The sequence below is a fragment of the Hemibagrus wyckioides genome, linkage group LG06 (assembly GCF_019097595.1).
Source record: "Hemibagrus wyckioides isolate EC202008001 linkage group LG06, SWU_Hwy_1.0, whole genome shotgun sequence".
In the NCBI taxonomy this organism is placed as follows: domain Eukaryota; kingdom Metazoa; phylum Chordata; class Actinopteri; order Siluriformes; family Bagridae; genus Hemibagrus; species Hemibagrus wyckioides.
Window position 1 is genome coordinate 42,396,653 of NC_080715.1, and position 27,262 is coordinate 42,423,914.

The window sequence follows — 27,262 nt, forward strand, 5'->3', positions numbered from 1 at the left end:
GGGAACCACAGGGTTACATCAACCCTTAATAACTCAGTGGCACATGCACACATTTTAATTATACACATAATTCTGCACTGAGGAAATTATTTTAAAACTATATTCATAACTTCTTTAAAATAATATTAAACTTTTATTTCTCACCTCTTTTTCAGTTCTGTAAGCTTTAACTGAGACAGTGTCGTGGCTTTTGTGTTCATCCATCATACACAGATAACAGATGAATCTTTGATCATTACGACAGTAGATCTCCAGTGCTTTATCATGTTCAGAGCAGATCTTCTCTTGTAGATTTCCTGAGGCTTCAACTAATGTGTGTTTTTTCCAAGCAGGAACTTCATAGTGAGATTTCAGATGAGTTTCACAAAAGGAGGCCAGACACATCAGACAGGACTTGACGGCTTTGTGTTTTCTCCTGGTGCAGAAATCACACTCCACATCTCCAGGTCCAGTGTAACAGTGAGCAGGAGAAGCAGCTTGGACTTCAGTCTTCTTCAGTTTCTCCACCACTTCAGCCAGCATGTTGTTTCTGCGTAGAACAGGCCTTGGAGTGAAAGTGTCTCTGCACTGAGGACAGCTGTAGATGCCCTTCTGATCCTCCTGATCCCAGCAGCCATTAATACACACCTTACAGAAACTGTGACCACAGGGGGTAGTCACCGGATCCTTCAGGAGATCCAGACACACTGGACAGATGAACTGATTCTGATCTACTGAAATACTGGCCTCGGCCATTTTCCTGAATTTAAACACGGTGCAAGAAATCAGTTTCGTTTTCTCTGAAAGGAGGAGTTACTTCCTGGTTCTGTGAGAGAGAGAGAGAGAGAGAGAGAGAGGGGAGGAAGAGGAGGAGCACAAAAAAGACAGGTTATGAACACTCCTCTGTTAACCATTTCATCTCTCTTCAGTGCATAAATATATCCAAGTAGCTTCTTCACTTATTAAATATAGAATGGGTCTAATTATTATTTTTTTTCTATTAGATTCAAGATTCAAAGAACTTTATTAATCCCAGGGGGAAATTCCTTTGCCATGTTACAGCTGCTTTAATAAAAATAAAAATACAAGAGAGAAAGAAAGAAATATAAACACCGTTATATAAACTGTAAAATAGAATAAATAAATACAAATACTGTACAAATAATAGTGTAGAGCTGTAATATTGCACACAACTGACATTCTGAAATGTAGATTTAATTTTCTCACATTTTATACATAGTGATTAATATAACTATAAAAATTTATATTATTTATGGCTTTAATGATTAATCATATATAAAAACCCCTGTGTGTTTTGGTAAGTGCACTCACTCCTGATGGCGGCACAACGACACCTGTTTTGATTTATTTTTTCCATACCCGTATTACAACAAATCCCGCCTTTCCAGATTTAATTGGCCGACGCGGTCTCAAAGAATGCTGTAATTGGCTACAATTTTATATTTTGCTAACAGACAGTGAAACTCACCAATAGTTGACACGGGGGCGGGATTTGCTAGTTTTTACTACTCGGACTAATGTTACTGTCTCCAGTTTGATGCTAGCGCAATGGACTCAACATTTAAAACTGTTTCACACTTTTCTGGACTCTAAAGTGGTCAGTCATGTCGGTTCCCATGGAAACGCAGCTTCAAAGTATATTCGAGGATGTGGTGGTAAGAGCTGGCTTTTCTTGTTTTTGTGTGTGTGTGTGTTATTTATCCTTGTAGCACGCTATGCTAACAACACAAACAGCTGGGGAAATTAGTTAAAATATTACTGTTCATAATAATATAAATATTATTCAATATAAGAGTTAAATTACTGCTTGATTAGGAGGCATGCTGCAGTAATAGTAGATCTATAAATATTATTATTTATTTATGCACGTATTTATTTTCCCTATTTTAAGTATTTTTATTTATTTTATATCTGTATAACTAGTGCATTTTGTCCACACACGGCTTCCATAACACGCATAATATATTTTCATTTACAGTGTGTGTTGAAATGACAATTAAGTGGCAAAATACCGTAAATAAACTTTTATTATAAAAGCTTTTATTATTATTATTATTATTATTATTATTATTATTATTATTATTAGCCCGTACATAAAGGGTCACGTGACCTCATTCTCTCTGGACTGCAGGAATAGACACAATGCAGAAAATGATTCATGTGCTTTTTATTATTTTCTTTTAAAACAGAAGACAGAGGTCATCGAGGAGGCGTTTGCAGGGTAAGTAAATAAAGGGATAATGAGCATGGATATTTAGATCAATAAATCATGAGAGGTGTTCAGAAATGATTGACGTGTCTTTCCCCCCAAAACTCCAGGATGTTCATGGACACGCCGGAAGATGAGCGGACCAAACTGATCAGCTGTTTAGGAGCTTTCCGGCAGTACTGGGGCTCGCTCCCTCAGGTCAGGAAGTGTGGACAGTGTGAGGAAGTCCATCAGCCGAGACGTCTTCAGTGTCCGATGTTTATTCCTCCCCAGCGCTCCACTTTAAACTCTTTCCTCCGTTCATCTGGTCCACATACGTTTGTTCTGATTCCTTCTGCATACTGTGTTAATATGATATACATGAGTTCAGAGAATAACTCAGCTGATTCACTGAACATGGAAGGAGCGAATCATTTACATTAAACAAACTGATTCTTTCTGACTCAGTTTGACTCTTTCGACTCATAGAGATTTATTCTAACTCATAATGACCAGTCTGACTCATTCTGATTTCTACTGATATCTAACGATTCATATTCTCTTCATTATACCAATTCATTATGACTCAAAAGCTCATTGTGAATCTTGCTGTCTCCTTGTGCACATCTGATACATCCACATAATACTGACTCTGAATCATTCAGAGTCATGTTTCTGGAAGAGGTTTTGCATGAGACAGATGTCCTTTAATCGTCGGACACAAGACAGATGTTTCTCGGCTGATTGAGTAAATGTGTTGGAACTGAAAGTGTAACTGTAGTAAATGTGCAGCTAATCTGTGTGTGTGTGTGTGTGTGTCTCTCCAGGACTCCCATGAGCAGTGTGTGCAGTGGATCGTACGCTTCATACACAGCCAGCACAGCCCCAAGCGCATCTCCTTCCTCTATGACTGTTTAGCCATGGCTGTGGAGACCAGCCTGCTGCCTCCCAAGTACACACACACACACACACACACACACACACACAGATAGATCTTTAGATCTTTCTTACAGCAATGTTACGTTTATATTATGATAGTTCCGTGAAGACAGTAGCACAGGTTAGTGTTAATGTTCTCGTTCTGACTCATTAGTGTTTCCATAGCAACAGGTCATTCACAGGGACGTGACCGGCGAAGATGTTTCACATTTATGGAAGAAGTCTTCACTGTCTGTCAGTAGGGCACTCTAAATCCTTTAGTGTAGCACACAGTAGGGTAGGAGAAAAACATACATTCATTTAAGTGCGTTGAAACTAAATAAATCAGAGCGTGAACTGAGATCATTCCATCTTCCAGTATTCCAGGGTAGTGCTGTTTTAAATTTTCTCACTAAATTCTCTCACTACAACTAGAAGGTTCTCAATCAAATGTGACTTTTTTTTTCTAACATTAACGTTTGTAAGATACCTGAAATTAATTCGTAGGATTTAGAGCAGATGTGTCTAATAAATACTCCATCATGGTCCAACCTGCGTTAAATATTAAAGAAGCACTCCCATAGCGTTCCCATAGTGTCAGCCATGGCGCAGTGTCAGTCAGGTTTCTTGAAAGGTTGATCTATTCATGATAATAGACTTGACTTGAGCTTGACCTACTGGACTACTATTACTTAATTCAAGATGAAGTGTTGGAACTTATGTTTCATACTCTTGGACTGTTTGGTTTTGGAGAAAACTGAAGTTACTTAACTAAGGTTAAGTTACTTTATGAAGACACTAATAGTCTAACAGTAACAGTCTTGTTACTACAGGATTCATCGCAAAAATTCTCAATTAATAAAGGAATAAATCAATGTTGTCTATCTCACCCCTGCTCTTTATTATTATAAAAACAAAGAAAAAAACACATTACATTAGAAAAGGAATTATAGTCATGAATTATGAAATCTGAAAAGCCATTAAAGGAACTATTAAAAATTAAAAACCTTTTAGTTTCATATACCAAATTCAATCTTTATGAAACTAGGAGGTATCAGCTTTCTCCTTAGATGTGACTATGACCTTAAAACTAAACTCCCTGTTAATTTACCTGCATTCCATCAACAGCTTTTACTTTATTGGAAATGAAGATTAATATAATCTTATTTATCCATCCAAAGAATTTTTTAAGATGCTCTTTTGGTGTAGACTGTAACAGCTGGACATTCTATGATGAACAGATTGACACAAATCATTTATTTTATTAGAGTAAATTTGCCTGTGCATTTTGAGAAGATTAGCATTACTAATTATTCTGGAATGTAAAAATCTTTGTGATATTGCAAGAGAAAATGTGATCTTTGGCATTTCTGTAAAAGCTAGAACACATGACTTGGCAATGAATGTAATAACTATTCTTGAAAAGTTATTTTTTCCACAAGAACAGATTTCTGAAAATGAAACCAATCTTGTGTATATTTCATAAAGAGTTATATCAGCACTTTTCATCTGTGTAATGAATGGAGAAGAGGAATGTCTGAGGAACGTGAACCTGCTGAGCATCGCTTGCCAAGTTTTCTTTTTGTTGTTGTTATTGTTTGTGTGATTTCTTTAAATGGCTCGTCTGTTGCATTGGATTCAGGCTTTTTTTTTTGTTTGGTTAATTTATTTAATTTTAATGTAATTTTTTCTGTTTAATTAAAAACAAATAATAAAAAATTATTAAAGTTGTCCATGTGGATTTTTCAGAAAAAATGAGTGAAGAAGTAATTTAAAAGTGGTGTGTGCGCCCTCTGGTGGTCTGAAAGAGAAATGCTCGAGGTAAATGTTACACTCATAGACACAACTCTAAAATAATTTCACTTTAATCACCAGAATCACAAAATAGAACAATATTCTTAAAGCAGCTGATGTCAGAAATTTCTTCTTCAGTTACTTTACAGTCTTCATTATGTTGACATATTATCAGCATATTAGAAAGTAAATATGTGTTAAATTAAACCCACATTCATTACGACTTCCTTTCCTTCTGATCTCTTTATATGAGTCTGATGTTGACACCCAGTTCACACCGTTCTCCTGTGGTCTGATCTTTTTCTCTAAAACTCAGAGATAAACTTGGATTTATAAGGTTCTGTCTGCCAGCCAATCATCATCCAGGCTGTAAGGATTGGCCCAAAACAGAGAGTTGAGGATCCATGAGCTCAATCTTTAATAGAGCACAGTCACACACAAAAATCAAGGACGAAAGCCGAAAGTGCAAAAAGGGTCAAAAAACAAAAAAAATCCAAACTCGTAAATCCAATAAACATAGCGATAGAGTCCATACACAGAATAACCCAACTAGTAATAATCCAACACGGCTTGGTAAGTTCTGAGAACAATACTTCGCATTGTGGCATTGCAACCACGCTGCTTAAGAAGGCTGGACAACCGGAAGAGCGTTCTCCATGGATGCATCAAATCTCGGGAGACGGCTCCCTCTGTTGGCCTGATGCCAAGTCCAATGTTACACAGGCTAAATATGGGATGAACACAACAGAGGAAGCTTTAACCAATCATCTACTGTATGATTTAATGTAGTTTAAATATTGTTAAATGCTTTACAGTGAAATTTCAGGGTTTAGAAACAACTTCAGACTTTACAAAGTGAATGTATATTTTACATCCAGAACACAAGCAGAAAAATCAAATGAATTAAAAAGTTGATCTTTTATTTTCCTAGAGTGTGATCCTAACAGGTTTAAAATGTTGTACTGTACTGGCTTTATTACTGTTTATTAGGGATTTAATGAGAGGATGCTTCATATGAAACAAACAGATAGAACTTTACAGTGCTAAAGTCACAAGATATCATTTGATCATTTACAATTCCTTTTTTTTAACTAATTTCTAATATTTACTCTTTAATCAGTGTAAAATGCCTCATGAGTTTTTCTTACAAAATAAAAATGACTGTTTTTTGTGCAGCTGGATTGTGTGCTAGTAAAACAGATGATGGAGTAACAATGTGGTAATGTGCAGAAATTTTACACAAAACTCTACACACATTATTCTGGATCACACAATCTCACAGATGGAGAACCTAAACACCAGTAGAGCCTGAACCCAGAGTATAGAGGCTGAGTGAATGTGGTGTGGACTCTGTGGAGGAGCTTCATGGTGTCAGAGACGCTGTAGAAGGACAGAGAGATATATGTACACAACACCAATGAGACTGATATGGACACAAACCCACCGCTCCTCTCCACCTCCCAGTAACAGCGTCCACACACACTCTCCTTACACAACACCTGAGGCCAGGAGTCAAATCTCTCTGGATGATCAGAGTACTGCTGCTTTCTCTCACTGTATCTCACCACTCTGTTCTTCTCAGACAGAATGAGGTTAGGATCCAGGTTGGGATCCAGAGTCAGATCACAGAAATCTAAAATAAAAGAGAAAAACAAACTGAACAATGTGAACATGTTGGGATTAATTCACACAATACTGTATATTCATGTGAAGAGTGTGTGTGTGTGTGTGTGTGTACTTAATTTACATGTGTGTGTATTTGTGTGTAATTACACTTCTGCTTGTTTGTGTGTGTCTGTGTGTGTGTGTGTATGTGTGTTTGTGTGTGTGAGTGAGTGTGTGTTTGTGTGTGTGTGCATGTAAGTGTTTGTGTTTGTGTATATGTGTGTGTGTGTGTGCACATGTGTAATTAATATACATGTGTGTGTATTTGTGTGTAATTACACTTCTGCTTGTTTGTGTGTCTGTGTGTGTGTGTGTGTGAGTGTGTGTCTTTGTGTGTGTGAGTGAGTGAGTGTGTGTGTGCATGTGCGTATGTGTTTGTGTGTGTGTGTGTTTGTGTGTGTGTGTGTGTGTGTGTGTATGTGTGTGTGTGCATGTGTGTATGTATGTTTGTGTATATATATGTGTCTTTGTTTGTGAGTGAGTGTGTGTGTGTGTGCATGTGTGTTTGTGTGTACATGTGTGTGTATGTGTGTGTGTGTAATTTACACTTCTGCTTCTGTATGTGTGTATCTGTGTGTGTGTGTGTGTGTGTGTCTGTGGGTGTGTGCGTGTGTGTGTGTGCATGTGTGTATGTGTGTTTATGTATATGTGTGTGTGTGTGTGTGTGTAATTTACACTTCTGCTTGTGTGTGTGTATGTGTGTGTATCTGTGTGTATGTGTGAGAGAGAGAGAGAGAGAGAGAGAGAGAGAGAGAGGAGGTTACATTACTACGATAGCATGATCCATCCACAAAGAGGATACATTGAGCGACAGGCAGTGGTTGTGCTTCTAAGTCTGACCTAGCTTTTAGGTATTTTTCTGTTACTTCAGTACATTCATGTGGGTCTCCATCTTCTGGGAGCACCAGCCTATCTGCAGGATTTATTGTGCGGCATTTCTCAATTGTTAGTTCAGGAGCTGACAGAATGACATTATAACCTGTTTTTCGAGCATTAGTTATCACAAATTTTTGACTAGTCAGCAGTGCATGCAAGGCATGGGATGTATACAGGGTCACTGGATGCCCCATTGTGATTGATGATGCCTTTTGATAGGCAAATGCCGCAGCTGCTAATCCTCGATAGCATGGTGGCATGCCCTTCTCCACACTATCGAGTGCCGTGCTAAAGTACGCTACTGGTCTTTTCCCCATGCCTTCTTGTTCCTGTGCTAACACTGCTGAGGCAAGCCCTTTTCTTTCAGACACATACAAATAGAATGGTTTACCATAGTCTGGACATGCCAATGCAGGTGCAGATGACAATGCAGTCTTTAGCATATCAAATGCCGCTTTTGCTTCCTCTGTCCATGTTAATGTGGCACTAGACTTTGTTTGGTCTGCTGCTTTCACAATATCCCTAAGTGGCTGCGTTTTCATTGCAAAATCACAAATCCACGGTCTGCTAAAACCCGCCAATCCCAAGAAGTATAGCATCTGCTGAACAGTTTGAGGTCTGGGGGCTTTTCGGATTGCCTCTACATGTTCTGGTGAGATTTTTCGCGTAGTGCCTTCGAGCACTCTACCTAAGTATTCTACCTTTTGCTGGCAGAATTGCAACTTTTCTTTACTTACTTTATGCCCATTTAGGGCCAAAGTTTTTCAAACTTGCACTGAATCTTGTACACATTGTTCTTTGGCTTGACTGCAGATCAGCAGATCATCCACATATTGCAATATGGTGCTGGACACATCCAAATTAGTCAAATCTCGAGCCAGAACTTGGTTGAAAACTGATGGGCTTTCACAATAGCCTTGTGGTAGTCTGGTGTATGTATACTGCTGTCCACCATAGGTAAAAGCAAACAGGAACTGTGAATCTGGATGTAATGGAACACTAAAGAATGCTGAGCACAGATCAATTACTGTGTACCATTTTGTTCCTTCTTGAATGTTAGACAAAAGGGTGTGTGGATCTGGAACTACAGGATTTTCTGCTATCACCACCTGGTTTACTGGTCGTAGGTCATGGACTAGTCTCCATTTGTCTGAGTTTGGTTTTCTGACCGGAAAGATGGGGGTGTTGCACTGACTTTTTGTTAAGACCAAAACTCCTGCTTGCGTCAGTCCCTCAGTCGTTGGTTTTATCCCTACTATTGCTTCTTTTGACAAGGGATACTGTTTCTGATATGGCAATCGTGCTCCTGGTTTAAGCTGTATCTTAACTAAACCTGCTGACTTTACCAGTCCGACATCTGTTTGATGTTTGGTCCATAACTGGTCAGGTATTTGTGCTAGTGCTTCCTCCCTTTCTTTCTCTGTGAGCTCCTGCTCTTCAGCCCATTGGGGCAACTGTTTCATCTTGTTCTTCTCTATCCTCAAATTCTCAGCTCTGCTTATCAGTACAGTTTGTGGCCTTACCTCATTTATTGCTACCTGCTCTATTTTAAGGAACTTTCTATCTGGGGACACACTGACTCCCTGTCCTATCTGTTTCCACTGCATCCTCTGACTTGCCTCCCTCACCATTGATCCTAATTCTTTTGATTCAAAACCTTGCCCAATCAGCAGGGAGACATGAGGAGCAGCATCAGGAATCTGGTACCACTGTTCAAGTTGTGACGGCAGTTGAACTGTTGCAGCTACCCCTTGCGGTCCTACAATTAAGTTTATAGTCTTCAGAGTGTACTGTGTTTTTGCAATTCGTTAGTCCCACATGGCCTCGTATTCTTCATTTTGTCCTTCTTCATCATACATCATCATGCAGTGCCATGGTTCTCTGCTTTCTTGACAGTCTGGTCTCATTTTGATCAGCCAGGATTTCCACTGTGTGTACAGATCCCTTATCCCACTGTGCATGTCGCTTATTTCCAACCAACACACCTTGTCCATTGTACTTAGTTCAAGTTTCGTCTCCATCATGACATACTGTTGAACTAGATGCTCTGGGAGCTCTACCCATACTCCTCTTTCTCTGCAATGTATCTTAGTTCCTAACTTACAGAGCACATCTCTTCCAAGTAGATTTGCTGGAGTTTCTGGGGAGAACAGTAATGGTGCTTGCACTGTCACTCCTTGTATGTTCAGTTCTTGAGGCTCAGTAAAGCATAAAGTCTGTGTTTTCCCTGAGAAGGCTACTGTTTTCACTGCTTTACTGGAGAGGGGGAGCTTTGAGCCTTCTTTGCCTATGCTTGTAAATGTTGCACCTGTGTCGATTAAGAATGATGAGCGAATTTGTCTTCCCGCTATTACTGAGACAGTGGGTTCTTGAGCGGGGTGCAGAGAGGTGGTATACTGCACCAGCTCCCCCTCTGGCTTCTCTGGGCCTCCTCACATACTTCCCGGGGGTGGCCCCATGGGGCCTGCTCCCGAGTTCGCTCCTTGGGGCGCTCCCATCCAATTTCCTGGACCTTGCCATCCTTGATTATGCTGTGAGCCTCCTCTTGGTGACAACATTTCCTGTTGATAGGCATATGGGCAATCTCGTTTCAGGTGACTGCGATCTTGACATACCCAACATCCTCTTCCTCCTTGGTTCATTGGAGCTCTTCCTCTCAAAGGTTGCTGAAATGCTCCTCCTCCTCGACCACGTCCCCGTCCCTGACCCCATCCTCGATTCTGGGGTGGGTATTGTTGAACTGGGGTGGGTATTGTTGAACCATTACCAGTGGTGGAGGTGCATAGTAAGCAGGCTGCAGTTGTTGCAGGGGAATCATTGGCGTGGTTTGCGCCATGGCTGCTGGCTGTGGCACTGGAGGTGCAGGCTGAGCCACAGGGGGCGCTGTTGGTTGTGCCACCAGCACTGCTGCCTGCTTTGCTACGTTTTTCTCCTCCTTCTTCCTTTCCATGCTTTCCTGTTTGTTGTGGGCTAACTCACTCAGTTGAGCCTTGTGGAGCTGCATCACCAGGCTTTCAGCTGCTTTCTTTGCTTCTCTTTCTCTCCGCCTGTGCAGCTCCACATAATGTATTACATTAGCCTCGAAGGTGGGCCACGCCATTGCAGCCAGTCCCACTACTGTGTCCAGTTGGTCCTGGACTTCCACTGGAAGAGCCTTCTTTACCATCATACGAAACAGGGTTTGGCTTGCTGCTGTTTCATCCCATGCTCCTCCCATCTCTTCTCTCCATGCCTTCTGTAGTTTTAATACAAATTCTGCTACACTCTCATTCTCTTCCAATTTGATCTTCTCCACTCTTCCTGGATCAGCCCGCATCGGGTATGCGCTCCGCAGGGCCTTCCAGATTTGGTTACAGTGAGTCCCAAATGGGCTTGGATCATATTTCTGCCCCTCTGCCTCTCTTCTTAGGTCTACATTGTGAAAAATTTCGTTCATCTTGGCCTTCCCCAACGACTGAGACGATATTGCTTTGACATCTCCCAGTGCCAGTACCTGTCCCATTGTTTGCTCTTCAAACCGTGTGATCCATTTTTGAGCTCCTTCACAAATACTTGGCAGTCTGCCAATTAATCCTGTCAGGTCCATGAATGACCATGGGACATAAGCCACATTGTTTCCTTTTATTATCACTGGCATCTGGGACGCCTCCACCTGCTGCTCTTCCTCGTTTTCTGGAGGCCCTTCCCCCGCATGTTGTTTCTGTGCAGACCTTAATTCCATAGCCAAAGGGGGTATTATTTTCCTTGTCCTTCCTTTTTCTTCTCCTCTCACCTGGCTTTGCAGTTCTCTCAGCGTCTGCCTGGCTTCATCCACTTTTTGTTCCAGATTACAGCATGCTTCTTTTATTTCTTTCTTGAGGTGGGCCAGCTCTTCTTCACTTTTCTTCATTTTCATCTGACGCGGCCAAGTCCCCTTGTGAGTACTCTAATCCATGCAGTTTTTGCATTATTTGACTTTTATCTTTTGACACGTCTATTTCCATCCTTTCTAGTTTCTTCCTTGTATTTTCCAGTTCTTCTTCCACATGCGCTTGTGTCTGCTCCCCCAGCTCTTTCATTGTTAAGCGACTGTCTTCTATTCTTTCTTCCATTCTTTCCATCCGTTCACTTATTTCACGGAACCCGCCATCTCTTTTCCCTTTTGTTGATGGCATTAGTCTCATTTTCCCTGTTATGTGATACTCTTCTTCTTCCATTTCCACTTCGGTTTCTTCCTCCTCTCTGTACTTGCCCTGCTCTCCTTTCCGAGGTGCGGGGTAGAACCCTTCCTTTTGCATGATTTCCACTCCATTGTCTCCCTCATCTGGGGCAGAAGCACTTGCTGTCTCAGCATCATTCTCCCATTCACCTGGGTCGTCCCTCTGTAGAGACTCGCTCCCTTCGCTATTCGCTCTCGATGGGCACTCTCGATGATATTTCTGGGTGCGGGCGTGCTTGTTTTTTCTTCCAGTCCTAACCACTCCATCTTTCCTTTGTATTTTCCCTTCTCCAGATTCGTCTGATACTCTCTCCACGTTAGTTTCTGCCCCCGTTCTTCTATATGACGCTGGATCCCACGCCAGACTTTCCTTACTTCCTTCCAAGCTTCCTTCCTTCTCGGACCCCTCTGGCCCAAAATGGGTCTGCTCCTGCTCTCGCTTCGAGCCCTGCATGGCTGCTGCATTCTCTCCTCCACTTTCATCTTCATTCTGCGTATATACTACTTTGCCTTCAAATTGTCCTTCCATTATCTCCAGCCTCACTGTCCGTGGTTGTCCTTCTTTAAATAGGACGGGATAGATTCCTGCTGTTCGTGTTGGGGGCACTTCTCTGTATGGGGGTGGTTTCTCCTGCTCCACAAGCTCCTCTGCCTTTTCTTTCTTTTCATTTATAAGTGCTCTCTGCCGTTCCCCTTCCATTTGGAACCAATCCACAATTTTCTTCTTTCTGTCAGTCTTGTCACTACTCTCCTTCTTTATTTCTCCCCAGCACTCTAGTCTTTCCTTCATCTTTTCACACCTTTCATGTGCCTTCTAGTGGCCACTGCAACTCCCCATGTGTCCGGTCACTCCATTTTTTCATATACTTTTTAATTTCTTTCTCTGCTTCTTTGTGCTTCAGTATAATCACCCCTACGAGTGTGGTTGGTACCTCCTCTGTGCTCATGACACACCCTTGTCTGGCCCTATGGGCTTCACTTCAATGACCCAAATTACTATTTAGAGGTGTCCAGGTCAATCTCGCATAAATTCTCCTTAAAGTCACACTCGGCCTTACTGGGTTTTTTCTGGATTGTTCTTCAAATATATTTATTCTATCAATCAAAAGTGCTGTTCCCAGACCTCTCTCCCACAGTACTACCCTGGGTTCAATGGTAATAATAACCTTTAGCCCTGAACAATAATTGCTCTGTATTGGTCTAGCTCCAAACACTTCCACTACGGGCTCTTCTTCCTCCCCGTATGGATCATCAATGAAATCATACACTGAAATCACTACCTGGGCCTCTCGGGGTTCAGGAGCTGCCAGTAACGCACGCAATAATGGGCCCAAAACACGAGGTCTCCAGAGTTTCTTAAGCTGTTCTACCCAATTTATTTCAGGAAACTGGTGATGCAATGTGGTTAACCTGTCAAATACCGTCAATGCCCACAATTTATCACAAATCTGCTGTTCTGTCTGTCTTCTTTCAACCCGGTCTCTGTCTTTATAAGTTCTTTCGTCCCAAAAATGTGTTCTCAGTCCCTTTGTTTCTATTGCCAAATCTGCCATACACCGCGCTCACTGCTATTCTCTCTACCCTTTTACTTTCAGTTTCTCGACTCAACTCTCCTTCTGTGTGATGGGGCTTTCCCCTGTGTCTATGTGTGTGTGTGTGTGTGTGTGTGTATGTGCTGCTTCTGTGAGTGTGTATCTGCTGGGTTACTTACCCCTCCTCTCTTTCCTTTTCACAGCTTCTGCTTACAACAGTATTTATACTAACAGATCTATTTAACAGTACCGTTAATCACCTATCCATACACGCCACTACTCATGCTTCTATTTTTCCTAACACAATTCCTAAACACACACACCTGCTGCCAGCAGCAATCCTTCCTTTCTTAACAACACATTCTCAACAACGGCACATCACAACATTTCACACTAACATATCACATTAACACTTTAACACATTTCCTCGGGTCCAACCCTGCGTTCCTGAAAACAAACTATACTGTTCCCCGCAGTGACTCACCGACATCCCTACCATGCAGACCTGTTTTCCATATACAACAGCGGTATCTAGGGACAAATATTCCACCTGCGCAGGAATTTTCTCATACTCCACCTGCCTCAACCGGCAGGAATTTTTCACTTGTGCCACCTGCTTTAGCCCACAGGAATTTTCTTGCACACACTTATTCACTTATAAAACCTTAATGCTTCATAAAAACAAAAAACAAAAACACCTCTCCGCTCGTTCTCATCTGTCTTCACCACCGTCTAATTTTTGGCATGAGGCCAACTGCCTTCACCTTCCCCAGGGCCACTCTACTCAGGCTACAGATACAGATTTAACACAGACTTTGGATATAACAGGTGTCTGCTTACCTTTCTGTTTTGATGCCGGCAATCTGCAGCCCGTAGTAGTTGCGGTCCTAGCTCAGGTTGTCGGACTCACGTCAGCCTTCCCACGCAAGACTCCCGGGTTTCGGCACCAATAAATATGTCGGAACTCAGAGCCCCCTCCGAGTGGACATATCACAGGGTGGAATTTTAGATTGTATCTTTTCTCTTAGCTTTCCATAATCTTGCCCGATGAACTCAACAAACTATAAAACTTAGCCAAAATAAAAGAGATCTCAGTCAACAGATGAGAAGAAGCGGGTTTCTGTATTCAGCAATGCAGTCAACAACATGCATATCTGAAGAGAGCAGCTGGTCTCCCCCAAAACCCCCGAAAAAGTCCCCTCTACTTATACCCCAGGCGCCCCGGGGCGCCTCCTTTTCTCTAATTTAAATATTTCCAGCAATTTCCCATTATATTCAGTGTATGGCTTCTTTAGTCCCTCCTTCCTTAATTTACATACGTTTCCCAGTTCCCATTATTTTCACATTTGTCCCGATACTGCCCCTAAATTGATACCATCCTCCCCTTGATGACGTCAATTTTTCTCCTCCCTAGTTCCCCTTATTTTTAGGCTAAGTCACCAATTTTAGAAAAAGTTGGCGCTTACTTATAGGCGCCACTTCCTTATTGACTTCATTTGACCGTCACCTCTCCAAGGTGCTTCCTCGGCTCATCCTGACCTCGTGCGTTGCCCTCCACAACAATGTGTAAGTACCTTGCTCTCTTCCTCTATGTCATGATGACTTTTCCCTCTACTTACTTGATCTAAGTTTTATTTACTATTTTTAAAATAAGCTGTGCCATTAAGCTGCCTCATATCCTTTTCTCTTTTCATCACTGTTGGTTGCTGGTATTCCAATGCTATTGTCTCCACTACCTGCCTATCACTGTCATGTCACAGTGACCTGGCCTAATTCCCACACTGTGTTCCTTTTGCCTTAGTACACGCTCTCTTTTGCTAATTACATAGTCACGCAATATGCACTTCACTCATCTTCACTCATCTCTCCCCATTTCCCATTTTTTCCTTCCAGCTCAGTCAGCCCGCCTCGCTATCTTCCGGAGAAGGGGTGCTCTGCGACGCTATCGCCAGTATCAGCTATCCTGTCTGGCCATTGAACTTACTGGTTTCCTGGAACACCTATCTGAATCCTCTATTCCTGAGTCTCCTTACCTCGCTCATCATATCGTGAGAGATACCGTCTGTCTTGATCAGAGCACCCAATTTCACCCCACAACCTGTGATCAGTCTACTCAGACCTTCTACTGGCACTGGACATGCACCACCTCTCAAGGCGTCCAGACTGAGGATTTCCCTGCTGAGATCTCCACTAATGATTCTTCCTCTGACTCTTCTTCATCTCCTAATTCCCCTGACATTCCCCAACTTTCTCCTGAATTTGTGCCTATGCCTTACAGTGTTCATGATATTCCTCAGTCTTCCCGTCTTCTACAACTGACCCTCCGGTCCCACTGATCCCATTGGATAGGCTGGCTGACTGAGTTGTAACTCCTAATGTTCCAATAAATCTCTCCTCTTTTCTGTTTCTTCAGTCCCAGTGTGGTTATTATGCTAGCATGCTGCCATTAATAATTCTGCATGATTATTATAAAGACTATGATTGTCATAAGGCTATATCTGATTATTATAGCTATTATTAATCAAAGCTAACTACTTAATCATTGGCTAAATAATTCTTGATAGATACACACTACTCTTAGGCAGAATATTGCTAAGTCAGAGCTTAGAGCATTGAATACATTATTTCTTAAGCTACTTTTAAAGCTAGGTATATAATTCAAAGCTGGGTATATTATTTTTCTCCAACACCTTCTTCTACTAACGCACTTGTTTTGAGTGTAATGGATAAAACATATTGTGCCTAAAAGCTATTTTAAGCCATTGTTATAATATCATAGCAATATGTAAAAATTTGTTAATGGACTGGTCAAATGGCTCTAACATTTTTATGGCTCAGTTATTAATAGTTTTTATATCATACGTGTTTGATCGTTACTGTAGCACTTATATATTATCTCATGTTATGTTTATATATTCTCTAAAACACTTCTAAATATGAAATATATCTATCTATCTGAACATGGTCTCTGTTTAATAATCACTGCGGCATCTCACTCTCGCAGCCTGCTGCTATGTACAGTACTGTAAACTCGTGCGCTCTGAATCTCCCTTCCCACATTCACCCGAGTTTATGAAGCGCATTTCTTAGACATTAAATGGCATATAAAAAAGCTTTACAGGGGCCTCCGCCTATTACAGTAGTTTTAATATAATATCTGATTTAATAGGATGTTTGTTAGTGGATTAAAATAGGGGAAGTTTCAGGATGTTTTTGAGGCAATCTCTTCGCCTTTCTTCCCCAAAGAGGTGCTAAATGTAATTTCCATGTAAAACCCGGTTCGAGCGGTGTTCAGACGATCTGAGAGATCTTCCCCCACAATGCTTCCCCCACACTGACTTTTAGGGTTGGGGAGGGTTTACTCTTATGAGTTAGATTGTCAGAACACTGTGCCGAATTCGGGGATAAAACTGTACAATAACTCACCTTTGTATGTCACAATCTAGTCTTTAGTTAGTTTAATTGGTTTAATAATTTCTAACCAAAATGATGAGCAAGCTGGAGAGTCTGCATAATGTTGATTTTTTATTTAATGCAATCAGACCACATTTTTATTATTTTAAGGTTTTTATTGAGTGATTACATTGGCGGTGGTTTCTTTTATGATAGCTTCCTCGGAGAAAGACCGGTCCATTATCCCTTCAAATATTGCAATCAGTCCTGGTCCAAGTCTGGATATTGTCCCCAAACAGTGCTTAATTTGTAAATGAATAATTTCCGGAACAAAACCAGCAGTGTCTCGCCGCTGTGACCGACACCGACCACACAACTTCAGTTTTCCCGGAACATGACGTCACTAACCGGTGGTGGCGCAATTATAAACATTAACCCGTTGCTGAATGGGCTCGTGTATTATTCTGTTCCATATCGATCATATATTTCAGATGATATGTGTTCCTAAATATTGACACTCGCTACATTAGAATGTATTTACGCCCCAAGTCGAAGCCATTTAACTCTTTGGCAGGGGCGATTCTAGGATTTTCATTTAAGGGGGGCTCAGCCCCCAATGAGGGGAAATAGTAAAAATAAATTAATTAATTAATTAAAATAAAGGTTTGACTAACAGGGTAGGATGGTAAACATTTGAGTACTGAATAAGCCAAATACGAGTCTTCTTGTTCACACACACACACACACACTTGTCCTCTGATCCTCGCTGTGACGCCGTGGTCTGCGGATTGAAGAACATGCTGAAAGACGGGGAAGTCTGCCGGTGTTTTTATATGAAATTTAAAGGGGACTGAGGAGATCACCAATTTGTGTAGAGCATGGCTTCGCTAGGCCATTTCTAATCAGCCCCCATAAAAATTATGTGATTCTCCATAAACTGTACACAAATTGGTGATCTCCTCAGTTTCCTTTAAATTTTGAGGCGATCTCTTCGCCTTTCTTCCCCAAAGAGGTGCTAAATGTAATTTACATGTAAAAACTGGTTCGACCGGTGTCACAGAGCGAGGATCAGAGGACAGGTGTGTGTGTGTGTGTGTGTGTGTGATCAAGAAGACTTGTATATGGCTTGTTCAGTACTCAAATGTTGGACACATCTATGCCATACAGTGGAATGCTACAATAAGTTTACCATGCTACCCTGTTAGTCAAATATTTATTTTAATTAATTAATTATTATTTTTTTACTATTATACCCACATTGGGGGCTGAGCCCCCCTTAAATGAGAATCCTAGAATCGTTCCTGGTGTAGAGTTTATGGAGAATCGCAGAATTTTAGGAGGGCTGAGTAGAAATGTTAGGGGGGCTAAAGCCCACCTAAAAATGGCCTAGCGTCGTCCATGCTACTACCATATGCTTTCTGCTTTCTGCTACCATATGTGATTTAGTAGGACTGTGCTCAGTATCATTGATCTGATCAGTGGAGGTTTCTGTCCCCGATGACGTGGTTGCGTCCTCCGTTACTGACCGGTGTAACTCACTTTGCTTCTGTCTCCCACTATCTTGATAAAAGGTGTGCAGTTCCATCTTCTCGGGATCTCTTTTGATCAGGCACACCATCAGATTTTCTCGTGGATTTTAAAAAAATTAAAAAAATATGTTTGACGGTCTCTTTGACATTTTTAAAATATCATATTTGTTTAAGTAGATAAATAAAACATTTTTTTCCGCTGCTCTCTGCGCGCGAAACAATAATCACCAACCAATGAGAGTAATTGTAAACTTAAGAAAGCTGATTGGTCAAAAACATATGTTGAGGACCTAAAGCTAAACGTTACCTCTAAGTGTATCTGCATAAACCCACTCAGTTTCACTCACTCATACACACATGCGCACACACACACACACACACACACACACACACGCTGTCAGGTCACCTGGCACAAGTTAATGCCGGATCTATTAAAATAAATACCGGAACGCAATATATTATTCATCACTCTAAACACGTTAATGTAAATAATGACATTATTCTCAAAATATTACGAATTTAATCCCGTATTGCTACGAATCTCGTGATTTTTACTGTATTCTCATAGTGTTAACTTTATTCGCGAAATATTACTACTTTGTCACAATTTTATTTAGTTTGACTTTTTTTCTGGAATAACTACCAGTTAAATTTTGCATGATAATGACTTTAATCTCAAGAAGTTTTCCATTTTAATTTTTATCTTTGCACGGGCATCTTTAAAGTTGAACAAAAAAAAGTTCTGCGCAGATGGCAGGACAACACCAGCGCGATTAAGTATTTACAAAGCACATAAAAATACTTCACAGCTTTACACTCACACAGTCACGGGTAAATTTATACATATTCATTTAAAATGTAAATATTATTACATATGTATTAAAATATTAAAATATATACTGTATATAAGAACTGCGTTATACTGTATAACGTGCTCTGGCCAGAGTTGTACCATGTGCCACCTGGTGGGAATTCTGTGAAGTACAACACATGCATTTAAATACCAAAGCGCAGACTCGCAGAATCTCGCGGCACACTGCGGGCGGAATCGCGGCATGCCGCGGGGAAAAGCGCGCATTTTTAAATGCCACATCTGTATGGTGGGAAAAGGGAAGAGTAAGAATTAACTCACACATGGGAGTGTAATGCCTTGACCTCTGTCATTAAAAAGTTGAATTTTTCAGGAAGCCCGTCTGTCTAAATCCTTTAGTGTAGCACACAGTAAGGTAGGAGAAAAACATACATTCATTTAACCCTCTGGGGTCTGAGGCCTTTCTGAAGACCTGCAGTGAATAGGGGCTCTTCTTAAATTTGTGTAAATTTCAAATCTTTACCAATATAGTAGCTAATACATATTAACTTATTTACATAGAGCACAAACTGGGCATTCATAATATGGCTGATATAAATATGTATATGACTTTTAAGCTTACGTCAAAGTACACATACATGAAAATAGAATTTTGAACTCTAGTAGAAAAACAGTGAAAATGGAGAAAAAACAAACTGGGCAGATTGTTTTGAACACAGGACTGAGTTCATAAAAGTCTTGGGTGTGTGCCCATAGAACAACAGTTAAATTATAACACTCAGAAAGTCCTTTTATTTGGGGTAAAGTGACTGATGTGCCTAACTTTTTTCAGCAGAGCCTCTGTTTCACTGAGTAATCAATGACTATTCATGAATATGTAAGATCTACTGACACCTGGTTCAGGTGACACCAGGTTTCCCCTGGACTCCTATTGATGTCTCAGCTATTCACACCTATTCATTCAGATTCCTCTTACAAAAACAGGGTACACTGAGGCCAGGTTTTGTTGAGAGAAACAAAAAATAAAGCATGGTTTCTGAAATTTTCATTGAAATTGCAATTTGCTAAAAGGCATATTCACAACCACATTCCAGCCATTCACAGACAACTATGTTGTTTTTCTGGGGTACTATTATATTATTTGTTTTACATTTTGTCTGCTTAGCAAAAGTTGCCACTGTTTATGACTGAAACAAAGCTGTTCATATCGTGCTATTTTTTGGTGATCTGATATGATGACTGGAATACAGCTGCTCACATCGGCCCACGCTTTCACTTTTATTTAGCGTTTATTTAGCGAGTATATATTTGTGCTATGTTGTTTTTCTGTGGTACTATTATTGATTTTACATTTCGTCTGCTTGGCAAAATTTGCCCCTGTTTATGACTGAAATAAAGCTGTTCATATCGGTGGCTGCTTTCATAGGACTTTTGATCAAAACACTGCGGTTTGCAACGTGAAAGTGCGCGCCAGCTTCATTTCAGTCATTTTATACTCAAATCACAAAGAGTGGCAACTTTTCTATGGTACTCTAGAAAAACAAGTGGGGTGCTGGTGGCTCAGTGGTAGGTTTCTCACCTACCATGTGAAAGGCCCACATTCGATTCCCAGCCAGTGCCCACACTCCAGCCACTGGATGCAGTGCCGGTCCCAAGCCTGGATAAAATGGGAGGGTTGTGTCAGGAAGGGTATCCGGTATAAAACCTGTGCCAAATTGTTGTGCAGACCAGTTGGTCCACTGTGGCGACCCCTCACACGTAGGGAGCAGCCGAAAGATCAACAACTCTAGAAAAACAGCAGAGTACAAATGTATACTCGCTGAATAAACGCTGCCTTTTGCATAGTGAAAGCACGCACCGATTTGAGCAACCATTTCAGTCATAAATTCACAAAACCACATTCCAGACATTCACGGACAAATAATTATTTGATGCTGGACACAAACAACAATATGGAAGATTTTTTTAGTTTGTTTCTTCATTCAAGCCCCTTTTTTCTGTTGGACACGGGCATGCATCAGCACATCACTCCCCTCAAACAACACAGCAATTAGCATTTACTTTCATCTAAATAGAGTCGTTTACATAAATCCTGCATGTGATTGGAGCGCTAAGTGCGGGGGCGGGGCTCCAGTGAGTGTGGAGATGAGAATTTGACAGACCATTGTTTTTTATTTTTAACATTAATTTAATAACAAACGTTTATTTGGCAATAAACTTTTTGGAAAGACAACCGTCTACCGTTTGTGTACATATTTTTTATGTTGATACAATATAATTTCATTTACAAAAACACTTTCAAAGAGAAAAAAGGTGATTGGCATCGTCGACGATGCCGTTGACCCCAGAGGGTTAAGTGCATTGAAAATAAATAAATCAGAGTGTGAAGCGAGATCATTCCATCTTCCAGTCTTCCAGGGTACTGTTGTTTTAGATTAACCCTACAAGGGGGTTAAATTCTCCCACTACAACTAGAAGGAACTGAATCCAGTTCTCAATCAAATGTGACTTTTTTTTTCTAACATTAACGTTTGTAAGATACCTGAAATTAATTTCTAGGATTTTGAGCATATGCATCTAATAAATACTCCATCATGGTCCAACCTGCGTTAAATATTAAAGAAGCACTCCCATAGCGTTCCCATAGTGTCAGCCATGACGCAGTGTCAGTCAGGTTTCTTGAAAGGTTGATCTATTCATGATAATAGACTTGACTTGAGCTTGACCTACTGGACTACTATTACTTAATTCAAGATGAAGTGTTGGAACTTATGTTTCATACTCTTGGACTGCTTGGTTTTGGAGAAAACTGAAGTTACTTAACTAAGGTTAAGTTACTTTATAAAGACACTAATAGTCTAACAGTAACAGTCTTGTTACTACAGGGTTCATCGCAAAAATTCTCAATTAATAAAGGAATAAATCAATGTTGTCTATCTCACCCCTGTTCTTTATTATTATAAAAACAAAGAAAAAACACATTATATTAGAAAAGGAATTATAGTCATGAATTATGAAGTCTGAAAAGCCATTAAAGGACCTATTAAAATGAAAAACCTTTTAGTTTCATATACCAAATTCAATCTTTATGAAACTAGGAGGTATCAGCTTTCTCCTTAGATGTGACTATGGCCTTAACTAACATTTAGGTGACCAAAACTCTGCTGAACAGGGCACATTATTTCTTTTTAGTATATTTCTCATATGTCTGTTGCTGGATTTATCTTTTAAAATATTAACATCACCAATAAATATCTTATCCCAACTAAAGTTCCTGTGTGTGTCAAACTTAAGACTTGCACCCAGATCTAGAGTTCCTACTGGGTTTAAACCAAAAGCAGTGTTCATAAAGGACATGCTTGAGGAGGAGGATGGTGTGCTTCATGTCAGGGAGTCAGAGCAAAACAAGATTCAAGCTAATGAGAGCTCTCTGGCAATACCACCTCTACCATTATGAAGGACTCACCACAGAACACTGTGAAGAGCTCAGTGAGAAAGATGTTTTCTTGAAGGATGACAATGATTATGGTTACACCACAGCTGTGGTGAACAGTATTCTGACTGGTGAAACTCCATCAATAAAACAGTGACATCATAAACCATTGTAAGTGTTTCAAGAGTTAAAAACCATACAGATACCATACCATACAGATTGATCACAGTTGGGTGGAGGTGGTGAGGGACTAGCCATGCCCTGAAAGCTGAAAACAGCTCCAATGTTTCATGGGGTTCACCAATTTCTACCAGGAGTTCATCAGAGGTTACAGTGCTGTTGCGGCACCCCTGTACTGACTCACTTCCTCCCTGCATCCCTTTTCATGGACTCCAGAGGCTGAGCAAGCCTTTATTCGACTTAAGAAGCTCTTCACTAGTGCCCCTGTTCTGACCTTTCCCGACCCGTCCCACCAGTTTGTGGTGGAAGTGGATGTGTCAGACCATGGGGTGGGGGCCATTCTGTCCCAGCGGGCTCCTATGGACAATCGACTTCATGCCTGCGCCTTCTTCTCTCACCGCCTCTCCCCAGCTGAACGGAAGTATGCCATCGGTGAACGGGAGCTTCTGGCAGTGAAGCTGGCCCTGGAAGAGTGGAGCCACCAGTTGGAGGGCACAGAGCAGCCTTTCATTGTACGGACAGACCACAGAAATCTAGGATACCTTCAGATAGCCAAGCAACTCAATCCCCAACAGGCTCGTTGGGGGCTGTTCTTCAGGCATTTTAACTTCACCCTCTCGTTCGGCCCCGGTTCTAAGAATGGTAAGCCAGACACACTTTCATGACATTTCACCCTCCATAAGGATGACCCGGCTCCTGAACACATCCTCCCTTCAGCTGTGACCATCCATGCCCTCCGCCTGGGGAATCGAAAGGAGAGTGCAGCAGTTGACAACTGCCCCAGGAACAGACTCTTCATCGCTGATCACCTTAGGTCTCAGGATATCCAGTGGTGCCACAGCAGTCACCTCTTCTGTCATCCAGGGGTTTCCCGCACCTTATCCACCCTCCATTAGCATTTCTGTGGCCTTCAATCAAGCATGACATCCAGAGATTTGTGGCAGCCTGTCCCACCTGTCCTCAACATAAATCGCCCAGAACTCCGCCAGCTGGTCTCCTGTGCCCCCTTCTGACTCCCAGATGACCCTGGTGCCATATCTCCCTGGACTTTTTCACCGGACTACCACCATCTGCTGGCCACACCACCACTGACTGGTTCTCCAAAATGGTCCATTTTGTGCCCTTGGCTAAACTTCCCTCTGCCAAGGAGGCTGCCAGATCCTACTATTACATGTCTTCCACTTACACAGGTTGCCCCACAATATCATGTCGGACCAGGGTCTGCAGTTCACCTTGAGATTCCGGAAGGAGTTCTGCCACATCCTGGGTACCTGCATCTGCCTTTCATCTGGCTTCCACCTGCAAACCAATGGTCAGACTGAACGATTAAACCAAGAGTTGGAGTCTGAGCTCAGATTCCTCTGCTCTGAAGACCCTACATCCTGGTCATACTGCCCCTGAAAATCGCCTGTCAGAAGCTAGCTCCTCACTTTATTAGTCCATTCTCGATCTCTAAAGTGCTCAATCCAGTATCTGTCCGTCCACCCTACTTTCCATGTCTCCAGACTTAAGCCTGTCCAAGCCTGTTCACTTCTGGTTTCCGCCATTTTATGCTTGTCTGTTCTATATAAGTCAGTGGTCTGAGCATGCTCCTTGCCAGATGGTCTCTACAGTCAGCCTTGCATTTCTGAGAAGTCATCCTGCCTTTTCTTCGGCTCCAATCTGCCTGGTTTTGACTCTGCCTGTCCCTGCAGCTGACTTCTGCTCTGTTCCTGCCTGCCTGGTTTGTCTCTGCCTTGCTTCTGTTGCTGATATTCTGCCTGCCCTGTGTTTACCCTGTTCTGTGGAGTTTGGATATTGGACTGTATTCGGTTGCTGACTCTGCCTGCCCCATGTTTTCCCTGTTCTCTGGATTTGGATTATTGGACTGTTTGCTGTTGCTGACTCTGCCTGCAGTGTATTTAACCTGTTCGCCATTTTGGATTATTGGACCGTTTTTCTGTTGCTGATTCTGCCCAGCCTGCTTTACCCTGGTTTTCAGTTATTCTATGGGTGTTATCTGAGATCTCCCCATTTTTAGTGCCTGCTTTTATTAACAACTCTTATTTTGAACTTTGACTGTGTTCTGCATTTGGGTCCTCACCTGCCTTCCCTGACAGTATCATCTGGTTATCATGGACTCAGCAGAACCACAGAACATGCAGGTACTTCTTGGATCCTTGTCTGAGACCTCAGCCTCCCACGAGCGCTGTCTCCAGGACCTCACAATGGCTACACACTACACCGTTGCATGAATCAGCTTTAAGTCACTCCACCCTTTTCAGACCCCTTGACAATGACGACACCTACAAGCTCACCAAGTCCTCTTCCGGAGCCTCTCCTGCCTTATCCTGAACTTCAACCCTCTTCCTTCCCGTCGGACTGCACCAAGGTAGCATACATGCCGAGTGGGATCATCAGTCTGAACTCTGCTCCTACTTTGCGTCTTTTTCCAACAAACTCCGCAAGGTCTTCGATACCTCTGCTGCCCAGCAAGATGCTGCCCACTCTCTCTTCGAAGCTGGCACAGGGGAACGTAACCGTGGCGGAATATGCGGTGGATTTTCTACACTGTTGCCATCGACAGTGGGTGGAATGACACTGCCCTCTACGATACCTTCTATCAGGGGCTGGCTTCTGAGATCAAGGATGAGCTTGCTGCCCGGGAGCTACCAGCTGACTTTGATCACCCTGGCTACCCGCATTGATCAACGCCAAACAGAAAGGGCGGCATGACTTCTCAGGCGACCCAAATACCGACCCTCAGCCTCACTCCCCACCTTCTCTTATCCCTCTATCTCCGCAACCAGAAGCTCTCATCTTGCCCAACCCATGGAGATCGGCCATCAACATTTATCCCCTACTGAGAAGGACAGGTGTCAGACCTCAGGACTATACCTGTACTGTGGAGAGGCTGGACACTTTGCTGCTTCTGAAAGAAGGGGCAGTGGCAAGTCTACGATCCTTTGTCCCTTTCAAGTTGCTTCTCAAGATCCGCATCTCGGTCGACCAGCAGGACCATGACCTGTCTGCCTTTGTGGACTCTGGGGCTGACTCTGAGTTCATGGACCAGGAACTAGCCATCAAGAGTGGATATTCTTTCTTCTCAAACCTTCGCCATTTGCCCCAGTCATGCTGGGCTTTCCATGGCGATGGAAGCACAATACCCATGTGGACTGGACCAGCGGCCGCATTCTGGATTGGTGCACCTACTGCCTAGCCCATCGCCTAGGCCCTGCACCTCCAACCAGGGTGGCCAACATGGACGAACCACCACCTGACCTTAGCTCGGTACCCTCTGCTTATCATGACCTGGGGATGGCATTCAGCAAGGTCAGAGCCCCCTCCTTACCCCCTCATCGCCAATATGACTGTGCTATTGACCTCCTGCCGGGCACCACTCCTCCTCGGGGTCATCTCTACCAGCTTTCAGGACCTGAAAGAGATGACATGATCCAATATATCCAAGAGTCTCTTGTGGCCAGGATCATTTGCTTCTCTGACTTCTCTGAAGCGCAAGGCTGACTGTAGAGACCATCTGGCAAGGAGCATGTGCAGCCCACTGATTTATATAGGACTGACGAGCATAAAATGGCGGAAACCTGACGTGAACAGGCTTGGACAGGCTTGAGTCTGGAGACATGAAAAGTAGGGTGGATGGACGGATACTGGATTGAGCACTTTAGAGATCGGGATTGGGAGATTGGCTTGTTGGCCAATGTAGTAGGGGAGTGCCAGGTGGCACTTACAATTGACCCATCGTGCATAGCTTTAGGATGAACAGAGAAGCACTAAGTGGGTCCTCTTCCAGACCTGTCGACACCTTTAAACAGAGCGAGGGCAGAGGGAACCGAGGCTTCTAACTTCTTGGGAGGAGAACAGAGGTGATTGATAGCTGTAAGCAGCCTGGAAAGGGGACAGGCCTGTGGCTGCCGAAAGAAGAGAGTTGTGGGCATATTCGGCCCATATGAGGTTAAATGACCAGGATGTAGGGTCTTCAGAGCAGCTGAAGGGAGGATGTGTTCAGGAGCCGGGTCATCCTTATCGGGGTGTCAGGGTGTCCGGCTTACCATTCTTAGAACCAGGGCTGAATGAGAGGTTGAAGTCAAAACGCCTGAAGAACAGCCCCCAACGAGCCTGTTGGGGATTGAGTTGTCTGAAGGTATTCTAGATTTCTGTCTGAAGGTATTCTAGATTTCTGTGGTCTGTCTGTACAATGAAAGGCTGCTCTGTGCCCTCCAACAGGTGGTGCCACTCTTCCAGGATCAGTTTCACCGCCAGAAGCTCCCATTCACCGATGAAATAGTTCTGTTCAGCTGGGGAGAGGCGGTGAGAGAAGAAGGCACAGGAATGAAGTCAATTTCAGGGCACGGCCAGTCCCTCACCGCCTCCACCCAACTGGGATCCAACTGTATGGTACAGGCCGAGAGTATGAAGCCCAAAAAAGTGGTGCTGGAGGTATGGAATTCACACTTCTAGGCTAGCAAGCTCCGGAGCACCAATCGGACATGGTGAACATGCTCCTCCAAGGAGTGGGAGAAGATGAGGATGTCGTCCAAGTAAATGAAGACAAACTGGTTGAGGTAGTCTCGAAGGATATCTTTGACCAGGGCTTGGAACAGAGCAGGGGCATTTGTAAGCCTGAACGGCATGGCCAGATACTCATAATGGCCTGCTGGGGTGTTAAAGGCAGTCTTCCATTCATCTCCCTCTCGCATGCGCACCAGATGATAGGCGTTGCAGAGATCAAGTTTAGTGAAGACTGT

At 42.5% G+C, this 27,262-nt stretch overlaps 2 protein-coding genes across 2 annotated transcripts in view; one reads left to right on the forward strand and one right to left on the reverse strand.

Annotated features, from left to right (window-relative positions):
- LOC131355178 (E3 ubiquitin/ISG15 ligase TRIM25-like) overlaps positions 1-27,262 on the reverse strand; it is a 78,963-nt gene that overhangs the window by 47,255 nt on the left and 4,446 nt on the right. The window lies entirely within an intron of this gene.
- On the forward strand, positions 1,486-4,201 carry LOC131355194 (mediator of RNA polymerase II transcription subunit 23-like). The gene is made up of 4 exons (XM_058393474.1): positions 1,486-1,655; positions 2,190-2,221; positions 2,320-2,407; positions 3,016-4,201. Exons 1-4 carry the CDS (start codon positions 1,605-1,607, stop codon positions 3,178-3,180), a joined length of 336 nt encoding a protein of 111 aa, XP_058249457.1. The 5' UTR covers positions 1,486-1,604; the 3' UTR covers positions 3,181-4,201.

What these genes read in the sequence shown, in the direction of transcription:
- LOC131355194 (XM_058393474.1), top strand. Translation starts at nt 1,605, where the DNA reads ATGTCGGTTCCCATGGAAACGCAGCTTCAAAGTATATTCGAGGATGTG. An exon ending in GTATATTCGAGGATGTGGTG is followed by an intron (nt 1,656 to 2,189) that starts GTAAGAGCTGGC and finishes CTTTTAAAACAG; the next exon opens with AAGACAGAGGTCATCGAGGA. An exon ending in ATCGAGGAGGCGTTTGCAGG is followed by an intron (nt 2,222 to 2,319) that starts GTAAGTAAATAA and finishes CCAAAACTCCAG; the next exon opens with GATGTTCATGGACACGCCGG.